Source organism: Dasypus novemcinctus, chromosome 3, assembly GCF_030445035.2.
Source record: "Dasypus novemcinctus isolate mDasNov1 chromosome 3, mDasNov1.1.hap2, whole genome shotgun sequence".
NCBI classification, from domain to species: Eukaryota; Metazoa; Chordata; class Mammalia; order Cingulata; family Dasypodidae; genus Dasypus; species Dasypus novemcinctus.
Window position 1 is genome coordinate 153,015,852 of NC_080675.1, and position 12,162 is coordinate 153,028,013.

General features: G+C 35.8%; 1 protein-coding gene across 1 annotated transcript in view; it reads right to left on the bottom strand.

The window, feature by feature from the left end:
* The window catches only part of UBE2Q2 (ubiquitin conjugating enzyme E2 Q2), an 86,659-nt gene that overhangs the window by 22,476 nt on the left and 52,021 nt on the right, over positions 1-12,162 (bottom strand). Inside the window, exons 7-9 of the mRNA XM_058294586.2 lie at positions 10,403-10,463; positions 9,537-9,627; positions 2,296-2,354 (exon numbers count right to left, since the gene is read on the bottom strand). Coding sequence (XP_058150569.1) covers positions 2,296-2,354; positions 9,537-9,627; positions 10,403-10,463 — 211 coding nt within the window. The remainder of the gene's footprint in view (positions 1-2,295; positions 2,355-9,536; positions 9,628-10,402; positions 10,464-12,162) is intronic.

Below are 12,162 nucleotides of genomic sequence, written 5' to 3' on the forward strand. Positions count from 1 at the left end.
TGGTAGAGAAGGTACTCTAAAGAATACCTTTATTTCCTAATCCAAAACAACCTAGTAAAGCTTTAAAGTTAACTTGCAAAGAAACTTTGAACAATTCTAAACTGTTTCCTACTAAGTTAACCTGTGACATCCAGTCATTACAGTATATTTGTGATCAGCTTTGTAATAGCTTGTCAAAATGAACCAAGTATTTTTAGCAGGGGTTTGCAGACCCCCACAGGGAGTCTATCCACAAGGGGACTGCTTCAGCTGTTCTTGCTCTACAGTAGAAAGCACATGGGAATCACTCAGAATTCTAGAATTCCAAAAGTACAGCATTTCCCAAAAAGCAAACCAGAGGATGGCATCCTCCTAGGAACTGTGGGGTTCAAATATAGGAGAGGGAAAAAAAGATTACTTAAATATACTTGGGAGAAACTGTTTAATATGTTCTTTTGGAAAGTCTTTTAACACTCCAAGAAGCTCTTCAGTAAAGAATATTTTGAGTCTGGCATTTCCCAAATCCCTGCAGTCCTTTTAAAAAAAACTCATCTGATCACCCCATTGTTCCAGTGCTCACAGAAAATTATGGGAGATACAACAAAGGATAAGACTGTGGATATCAGGTAAATAAACTCTAAAAAAGCAATATTGCAGGGTGTTACTTAACTGTATTGTAGCATTCAGAATGAACTCAGCAAATCCACATATAATACTGAATTTTTTAAAAGACATTTTTTGTTTACTGGCACTTTTTTAGACACAATGTCCAAATAATTATTCTGTAATATTAAGACTACAGTTAATAACATTTCTGACTAGCTGCTCATATTTCATAATCTAAATATAACTATTATAGTACTGTATCAGCCTGAGATGTTCAAATTAGAGCCTGGATACTTTTAGATTTTTTTTTGAAATGTGAAAATTTTAGTAAGTAGAATTTGATTAAATATAAAGAATTCATACAGCGCTATATTATCTCTCTCTCTGCGGCTCTCATCTATGTTTTTCAGTTTTTTATTGAAGTTATCATTTATTGAAGTGAACATCCATAAATAAGTACATCGTATAAGTTGTAAACTTACAAAACAAACACACATATCATCATATATGGCCAAGAAAAGTCCAACTCAAGGCACCATAAGAGATACTTTCAGTACGAAGTTTGATCATTTTCTCATGACTTCTCATGACAGCAAAGAAACAATACAAGCTTCAATAAAACTGTACAACAATTACCATTAGATTTTACCAAACTGCAAAACAACCATTAGCAGGAATTAGTAGACCATTTCCTTAGTCTATGTGGTCTTCTTTGGCTATTCCTAGAAGTAACAATTAGCACCATAGAAATATGGAAATCATGCTCTAATTATAAATTTCTCTAAACACGCCACCACAATTTATATTTGAAAAACACTGGTTTTTTAATAATAGAACGTACACAAATAGAGGTCAATAAAAACTCCACCTCTAAACAACATAATAGTTTATACCAATGATTCTTAAAATCTTGGTGCCGGGCCAGCAGCATCAGTTCATCTGGGATCTTGTTAGAAATGCAAATTCTCAGGCCTCACCCCAGACCTACTGAATCTGAAACCCTGGGGTAAGGCCTAGTAATTTGTGCTTTAACAAGTCTTCTGGTTTAGTTTGCCAAAGGGTTTCCAATACAAAGTACCAGAAATGTGTTGGCTTTTATAAAGGGTATTTATTTAGGATAAAAGGTCACAGTTGCAAGGCCATAAAAAGTCCAGCTCAAGGTACCATAAGAGGTACTTTCTCACCAAGGTCAGCTACTGTTGATCCTGGCGTTGCTGCCACATGGTGAAGCAAGATGGCCACCAATCTCTGCAGAGATCTCTGCCTTCCCCTCCAGAATCTACCATCTCTTGGAGCTCAGCTGTGAGCAACCAGGCATAGGATTTGTCTCTTTCCCAGCCTCCTATATCAGTCGGTTTGGCTCCTTCCCGAGTTCAGCTGTAAGCTGTCAGGTATATAGTGGGCCCAGCCTCTTGGGGGCTTTGTGTTTAAGCAATCATCTTTCTCACATTGCAGGATCAAATATGCTGGCCCCCTTTTTCCTCTGCCTATCTGAGTCTCTGTGTCTCCTTTTATATCAGACCCAGCAAGAGGGAGAAGACTCAACATGAATCACACCCCACCAATACAAATGGATCTTACACCCACAGGAATGAATTAATTTAAAACATAATATTTCTCTTTCGGGGATTCATGAAATAATTTCAAACTGCCACAACTTCCAAGAAATTGTCAGGCACAATATCAAAGAAAATAATCACTTAAACTTACCCTCCCGAGAGAACAGGTAATACCACTCGAACAAATGGAGGATCAAATGGAAAGTTATCCTAAAAAGCAAATAAGCAAATTTAATTAACTTTAAGAACATCCTTAAAACTACATTATTTAGAAAATTTTAAAATAATCTATGAAGAATAGGTACATTTATCTGATGATTAGTGAAGATCATAAAATTAAAATTATCAAAAAAATAAAATTGTGCACTGTAAACCATAATGTAAACTTAGTAGCAAGGCTTCAGTATGTGTTCATCAATTGTACAAATGTACCAAACTAATGAAAGATGTCGTTAATGGGGGGAAGTGTGGGACAGGGAGGGCTGGGGCATATGAGAATCCCCTATATTTTTTATTTAACAGCTATGTAATCTAAAGCCTCTTTAAAAATAAAGGAAAGCAGAAAGAAAAAAAAGATATCCCCTGGAACTGTGCCCTCAAAAATCAGCAATTAAAAGGATAAATCCAAAAAATAAAAATTCAAATCAAATAAAAATGACATTAAGATGAGACATTAAGAGAGTAAACTTATGAAAGATCCCATTTTCAAAAGGAACTATAAAAAGGGACCATTTCAATAATGACAGACTAGGGACTTTGGATAAGAATTATGGGGCTAACAGCAGGAAAAAAAGGAAACCAAGAAAACAGGGCCTTTTTCCCACTTGAAGCAGCTAAAAGAAATTGCAGACTACCAGGGCTAAGGGGACAAAACTGAAGTTCAAGGTCCACCAAGGAGAGGACCCTGACAAGTCACGTCACTTTAGGGTGAGACCCTGAAGCACAAACTTCAAATTTTCCTGAATGACAGGGAATGAATCCCAGTCTTAAATTATTATATCTTACTACCTGATTGTATTAGGTGATCCTGGGTTACTAGTACCCAAACCTCTGACAGAGACAAATGTAAATCCTCTCAAGAGAAGGTTATCATCCAGGCTTCAAATTATCTCCACAATTATTCATATATAATGTTTGCCACTGAAAGTAACCAGCCATATGAGACTCAAAAATAAAGCCCAGAAGAAGCAAGGAAGGATTGTCTCCTTAGATCCTCCAGAGGGGGAGTAGATAGCACTTTATTTCACACTTCTGGCCTACAGAAATTTTCTGGAGGGCATAAATGTGAGGGAATAAATTTCTATTAAAACACCAGTTTGTGGAAGCTTGTTACAGTAGCCCTAGGAAACTAATACACTGATAAAAGAGGACAGGATTTAAGCACTACAAATACTTCAAAAGAAACAATGGAAGCTACCATAAAGGAGTGTATCTTCAAGGTGCTGAAAGAAGAGAAGTGTCAACCTAGAAATCTACACCCAGTGGAAATCCTTTTGGAAATGAAAGTAAAAATAAGACAATTTATATCACCAGACCCACATAAAGAAAATACAATGGATATTCTTTAGGTGGGAGAAAACTCTTACATGGAAATTTGGAGACAGAAGAAGAAATAAAGAACATGGAAAGGGCAAATATGCACGTAGATTGACGAACTAGGTAATAATGATGGGTAGGGTTTTAATAAGTAAAGAATTAAAATTCATGACAACAAAATATAAAGAGCAAATAAAATGCGTGACAACAGCAGCACATATTTGGCAGGAGGCACATGGAATCAGTATTCTAAGGCCCTTGCATTGACCAGAAAAAAGTAAAAGTATTAATTTATATTGGACTTTAACAAGTTAAGACTATGTAGTATAATCCTAGGTAGTAAATTAAAACGTATATAAGTACCAAGCTAATGGAGGTAGGAACTGAAGTTAAAAAACCCAGAAGAGAGAAAAAGGAGAGTATTAAGTTTCTGAGAAATTCAAATAGAAAGAACCTATGAGGATGTGTCATGATGATGGGAACGAGTATTGTTGGGGGGGAGAGAGGGGGGGTGGGGGGGTGGGGTTGAATGGGACCTCACATATATATTTTTAATGTAATATTATTACAAAGTCAATAAAAAAAAAAAAAAAAGAAAGAACCTATGAGGGAAGCAGATGTGACTTAAGTGATTGGGCTCCTGTCTACTATATAGGAGGTCCATGATTCAATTCCCAGGGCCTCCTGGTGAAGGCAAGCCTGCCAGCATAGTGAGCTGGCCCATGTGGACTTCTGCCCCATGCGGAGTACTGGCCCATGCAGGAGTGCTGGCCCGCACGGAGAGGTGGCACAGCAAGATGATGCAACAAAGAGAGACACAGAGGAGAGGCAATGAGGGACACAGCAGACCATGGAGCTGAGGTGGCACAAAAGATTAAGCATCTCTCTCAGACTCCAGAGGTCGTAGGATCAGTTCCCAGTGCCACCTAAAGAGAAGAAAAGCAGACACATTGAATGGACACAGGGCAGACAGTGAGCACAAAACTACCAAGGGGGGCGGGAAAGATAAATAAATCAATCTTTTTTTATTAAAAAAAAAAAAAAGAACCTATAAGATGGTAAACAAACTCAAATATCAGTAATATTATTGCAAATGGATTAGGTGTTCTAATTAAAAGACTAAAATTATCAGACTTAATATAAATATATGAAGAGAAGATAAGATAGAAAAGAAATGTCAGCTAATTTTCAGGCTACAAAACACAATTCTCTCTTTTTTAAAAAATTCTGTCTTACAAATTGCCAGGAGAACAAAGGCTTTTTTTCCTTATTGAACTAAAGAAAAAATAAAAATAAAAATAGGTAGCCAAGAGTGTTAAAGGTCTCCAGTGGACATGGGGCCAAGAAGGCTGCCCCTCACCTTTCTACACCAGTGGGACAGGAAACTGGGTACTGTCTCTAAAAGCTCTTGGGTCATGAAGATTTGTCAGGAAGTCTAAGAGAAATTACTTCCAATTTCTAAGTTTGAGTAAAAGAGGACTAAAGGAAACAAGTAATGCCTTTTAAAAACCAATTTGAGGGAAGCAGATATAGCTCAGTGGCTGAGTGCCTGCTTCCCATATATGAGGTCCCATGTCCAATTCCAGGAATCTCCTAAAAACAAACAAACAAGAAAACAACTCTCACTGGGGAGCAAATGTAGCTTAGTGGTTAAGCACCTGCTTCCCATGTATGAGGTCCTGGGTTCAATCTCCAGTACCTCCTAAAAAAACAATTTGAGAGTAAGAGACCTAAACAAAGATTTTTCATCTAGCTATTTCCAGGGAACACAAATATAGTTTTAATTTGGGGAGGAAAAATAAGCAGTATCATTCCAGTAATTTACTTTACCTCCTTCCCTCTACCCAATCTTAAACGATTCCAAGGAACAAATAACTATGAAAGTTCAATCCCACTGGGAGAGGAAGATAAAGCACACTTCTAAGAGCAAAAGCAGATAATCTTAGATTTCTACTACAAAATAAAATCTACACACAAAAAATACCAACTTCATGGCAGTTACTATAATCTACTCCTAAAAAAGTAGCTCACTAGTTATCTATAATTTAGCAGACATAATGAAAAGCACAGCTTGGGAAAGTAAAGTATACCTCATTGAATTTCCTATTATTTAGATCTTTAAATATGTGATCCCAGTGAGTATACGAAACCTTTTAATGGACTATGTGGCAGTGAGAACTACCGTAATTTTAAATGTAGCTCCTCAAATAATTCTTCTATACCAAAATCTGAGGACCCTCTCATTCCATAAACTCTGCATCCTAGAACCCAGTATTCAAGATTTTCCTGAAATAAAAAGTTGAAGATAACTGTTAAAAGTTTGAGTTACCTTAGTGAGCATATTATTCAGAAACTGAGAGTCTCAGGATTTATAAGGATCTCATAGTTATCTGATTTCCAATTCAACATCTCTGCTTTCCAAGCTATTCTGAATGATGAGGAACATTCTATCTTTGCAAGATTATATCACTAGATGGTCCTAAAAAGTTATAAATCACTTTTATAAGAATGAGTTGAAAATCACCTTCTTACAGTTTTTTACTTATTAGTTTTATGCCTTGTGTTCATCAAGGAAAGCTCAAGTTAACGTTTCCACATACACAACGTTTCAATCCATATTGTCCTCTCCCAATCCATAATGTAGCCAGCTATCATAGCTCTCTTTCCAGTCCTGGTTACCATTCTTTAAATAACCTCTCAAAGTATTACTTTAGAATTAAAGGGAAGCGGATGTGGCTCAAGCAATTGGGCTCCCACCTACTGCATGGGAGGTCCGTGATTTGGTCCGTGGTTTGGTTGCCTCCTAAAGAAGACAATGAGCTGTTGTGATGGGAGGCACAGCAAGCTGACACAACAAGATGATGCGACAAGAGACACAAGAAGAAAAACATGATGAGAGATACAACAAAGCAGGGAGCAGAGGTTCCCAGTGCCTCCTAGAGAAGATGGTCAAGACAGCAAGCTGACACAACGAGCAGGCACAACAAGCTGATGTAACAAGCTGACACAAGAGACACAGGAGGAAGAACATAATGAGAGATACAACAAAGCAGGGAACAGAGGTAGCTTAAGCAATTAGGCACCTCCCTCCCACATCAGAGGTCCCAGGTTCAGTTTCCAGTGCCTCATAAAGAAACAAAACACAAACAGAGCAAGTAGGGAGAAATAAATAAATAAATCTTTAAAAAAAAAAAAGAATTAAAAGTGGTTATAGCTCAGTGGTTGAACACCTGCTTCACATGTACGAGGTCCCAGGCTCAATTCCTGGTACCTCCTAAAAATGAGAGAGAGAGAGAGAGAGAGAAAATTGAAATCAGTAATTCAGATATGATCTGAAAATAGGACACTATTTTCCTTAAAACATAGCACAACAGACTTTCCAAATTGCCAACCTAGTCCAACAGGTCACATTCCAATCCTTCCTGCCCTCATCCCCATCCTTGTGTTATTATCTCAAGTCCATTTTATTTTTTATTCATCTCTTCCAGTATCACTGTGGACATCTGACACCATAAATATTGTTCATACTCCTTCCTGTGAATCCTGGAGTCATACCTGCTATCCTTCAAAGTCTGTAAATCCCTAATAACTTGGCAATTCAGTTCAAGGTCATCTCCATAAAGCCAGTTAGCTCAGGGCAATAACATTCTTTACAGGCCTCTTAAGAAATAATCCAACCCTAGCAAAGACCCTTCTTTCTAGGATCAGAAGCCCTGGTCCAGAAACCCAAATCCAGTTTCAGTCTTTTACCTCCCAAATGGTTCCCTCCCTGAAAATCTACCTAGAGCAGGAAAAAAATAATGAAAACACGACCTGCAGTCATAAGTCCTTCAATTTCCTGGCCAAGATGTCATGTCCCTGAAAGATACCTCCCTAGGAGGAGGTGACAGAAGAAAAGCACACAAGGGATTTCAAAGTACTGATAATATTCTATTTCTTAAACTTGGTGTTGGGTACATGGACATATAATTTAATATATTTGTTCAGGTAAAAAAATATTTTGTATGTAATTTTTTTTTTAAATCTTGTTTTGCTTTTTGCTTGAGCATTTCATTCATCCTCATATGAATCAATAGAAATTAATAGTCATTAGCAATATCATTAAATACATACCACATTCACAATCCTAAGAGGACAACCTAGGCTGAGAACTACAATAGCTTTTACAATACCCAAGAAATGTCAATCATAAATTAAGATATATTCTCAAATGAGAATAAGCACACACAAGAAATAAGCTTTTTTTTTAAAATTTGCATTCTTTTTGCAAATATAAAGGAAGCATTCTTTCTTCCTTTGTTTTCTTTCTTCGAATCAGTCCCTATCTATCTACTCTCACCTATTCCAACTATCCCAACCCTAGACCAGGTCTTCATTATTCCTTGCCCATATTAAAACAAAAACCCCAAAACTAGTCTTCCAGAAATCTACTCTACCCTTTCCAACCCCTTTTTTGATGCTGAAGGCATAAATCATGCTTTAGGGGGGGAAAAAAAAGAGGAAAAAGCCTAACTAAATCAAGCACACCTGGGCATAAAACTTCTAAAGGCTCTTTACTGAAGAAGGGTAAAATCCCAGCTCTTCATTAGGACCTCCCCAAGCCCCATAGTCTTGATCACAAATTTCTCTCCAGAAAGACTATAGGTCCTTTAAGAAGAGAAATCACAGATTAGATGTCTGCATATCTTCAAGCCAGATATTTATCATCAGATACAGTGGGAAGTCTAGGAAGTATTTCTAAGGAGTTACAATTGAATTATATGGAACTTTTTCTTTTCAACCTCTTCTTTTAAATGGAGAAGCAAACTTACAATTGTAGAAACATTTCCTAGGTTTTTTGAACAAAGGATTTAGTATTTTAAAGATTTATAACCATTACATTTTATCTAGATTCTATATTAAATCACTAACATTTTTCCTAGATTCCATGGCTATTCTTTTTCTAAATTTTTTATTTTTATCACCTTAAAAAATACTTTATAAACACATGAATTCAGAAAAGTGCATAAAAAATAAACATACACCTTGTAAGACATGTGCCATGTAATCACCACACAGGTCAAGAAACTGATTATAGCCAGTATCCCAAGAATCCCCCAAGATATCCCTTTCAGCTCACAACCCCCTTCCTTCCCATCTAGAGGTAAACATGTCTTTGCTTTTCTTGATAGTTTTATTGCCCAAGTATGAATCCATAAACCAGTATTTGCCAGCCTTTTTTTTCACTATCACCTCCTAAGGAGTCTGTTAGAAATGTTTACCTAATTGCCCACCTCTCACAAAATTTTTACCACCACAAATATACTATACTGTTTATGTTCTGTAGCCCTTATTACAATATCTAAGATTTGTTCACTCCCCCAAGGACTAATTTTTGCTTTATTGAGGGTGATGTGACCTCCATTACAAATGTATATCCTAAACAATTCCCTAAACAATATAGTTTTACTTATTTTTGAACTCTATCTAAATACAAAATGTTTTCTGGGGTCTGGCTTCTGTTGCCCAATACTATGTTTGATTCATCAACTGCACATAGTTGTATTCCATTTTATGACTACCACTATTTTTCCATTCTAGTGGGATGGACATTTGGGTTATATTTTTATATTTGGGGCTAGTATAAACAATGCTGCTCTGAATATCCCTCTGTATGTTTCCTGACGCACATAAGTATTTATCTTCTTTATATCTGGGTATATACCTAGGAGGAGAATTCCTGAATCATAAGATATAAATATTGTCTTACTTGACCAGATAGCAAATTGTTTTCCAAAACAGTAACATTGTTTTCCAAGGTGATACAAATATACACTCCCATTAGAAGTATATGGGAGTTCCATTACTTTTTCTTACCTTAAAGGAGAAGTTAAGCAAAATATATTCTATGCCTTCTTTTTCTTTTAAAAGCTGAAGGTCACTGTGCAAAGGACTATCAGGATCAACCCTAAGAATTACAAAACAAAAAACAGTTCAAACAAAAGATGAGAGAATTATTCTTATCACAACCTCAAAAATAAACTAATTCAAGAGCTAAAACAGTCCTCTAGATGAGTAAAGTAACTATAGCACCCAGCTACTTGGGAATAAATATTCAAAAAGATCACAGTACTCTAAATCTATTCTCACAAGGACATTCAAAGTTAGTGTACTAAAAAGAAATCAGGTCATATGCACACAATTTTCTCAAATAGTAGACCTAATACAATGCCTAGGACTCAAAAAAAACTTTTAATCTGCCTCCCTAAAATTGTATTATTAGCCAGGGGGATTAAGAAAATTAATTTACCACAGACAAGACCATAAAAATGGCAAATAATTTATAAAATTTAAAACTGCCTATAATAGTTCTAAACATATGCAGCTTCTACACAAATCCTTTATTTCAAACTATAAAATAAATACCACAATCTCAAAGTTATTAATGTACTTTTGACTCTAAGTTCCACTTTTCTCTCACTGACTCGACGAAATACTTTATCCCACAGCTGGTCCCTTTTCTCCTTCCTCTTCCTCACTTCATGTATTAAGCCTCAAGGACAGCTCATTGGAGGAAAAAAACACACACAAACACACAAAAAAACATCTAACAGCTATTTCTACAGATAAAGAGTCTAACACTCTCAGTAAAACCCACTTAAAGATATCAAAGGGGGGACAGCGATCTGCACTGTGACAGTCTACCATTGCAAAGAGTGCATTAGCGTAAAAATGCCACTTACTTCTGCAGTTTAACATGCCAGTCATATAAACTGTCATTTATGAGTTCCACTGAATAAATCCCTGTAAAGATATAGGGCCATGTTATTTCTCTTCATTTGATCATATACCTATTACTGTGGTGTAGATAGTAAACTGGCCAACAAAAGCTAAAAATTTTGTTAAAACATGGAACAACTAAACTATATTTTAAATATTTTGCCACTGGAGCTATGCCCTTAAAAGATAATAAAAGCCATCAATTAAAAGTATTCTTTAATGACTTAAGAAACTGCTCACCATTCAATTGTGTGTGAGTGGTAGGAAAAAATGGATTATACAAAATCATATGTACTTAAGATTTTGCTTAAATGTTGGTATGTGCAAACACTTTCAGAAAAATAAGATTCTTCTACATATACTGGCTTTCTTCAACTTTCTAAGATATCTTTTTAAGGTAACACATATTAACCTATGTCAATCTTTTTAACTCTTAAAATTTCGCCCAATATCTGGATTAAGTTTTGCATATGATTTTGCTACTACAAACAATGCTACAAACAAGTGACTATTTAACGTTTAAAGATAATCTAGTATACAAATATTTAACTGTACTCTATTAAACTTCTACAGGTAAATTTTTACACTTCTTATAAGAAAAATTATCAGAACAACCAAACTTCTAGACAGTCAATGATAAGTATGGCTTATCTTGCACTCTGTAAAGCAGATTGTTTTTAAGCAGGCTCTAATAATTTAGAGTTGATCACTCTGAGAATTCCTGAATATATCATAACACTTTCCTTTTAAATAAATTAAAGCTTGACTCTTTCCTTTATTTAATATTGTTAGAATCCCTACAATATAAGAGCATTTTACCTCTAGTGCGAGGGGTACCACAAATATTCAAGTCTTAATGGCTAAGAAAAAACAATCTTAAGTAAAACAATGAAATGGGAAGGGGAAAAAAAAATCTGCTTTAATGAACTATAAGAATTAACTGTGAAATTAATTTGGAAAGGAAAGAGGCCCTGAATAGCCAAAAATATATTGAAAAAGAAAAATGCAACTGGAGGAATTGTACTACCTGACTTCAAAACATACTGCAAAGCTACAGTAGTGAAAATGGCATGGTATTGGCACAATGACTTGAGAGTTCTGATATAGATCCTCATATATACAGTCATCTGATATTTGACAAGGCCACCAAGCCCACTCAACTGGGAGAGAATGGTCTCTTCAACAAATGGTGCCTGGAGAATTGGATATCCATACGCAAAAGAATGAAAGAGGATTACTATCTCATACCTTATACAAAAATCACCTCAAGATGGAGCAAAGACCTAAATATAAGAGCCAAGACCATAGAGACCCTGGAAAACAATATAGGGAAGCATCTACAGGACTTTGTAGTAGGAAATGGCTTCATGAGCTTCACACCCAAAGCACGAGTAGCAAAAGAACAAACAGATAAATGGAACCTCCTCAAAATTTAAAGCCTTTTGCACCTCAAAGGAGTTTGTCAAAAAAGTGAAAAAAGAGCCTACCCAATGGGAGAAAATAATTGGTAACCATATATCTGATAGGAGACTAATATCCTGCATATATAAAGAACTCCTATATCTCGAAAATAAAAAGACAACCCGTTTAAAAAATGGGCAAAAGATTTGAAGAGATGCTTCTCCAAAGAAGAAACACAAATAGCTAAAAAGCACATGGAAAAATGGTCAAAATCACTAGCTATTTGGGAAATGCAAATTAAAACTACAGTGAGATACCATCT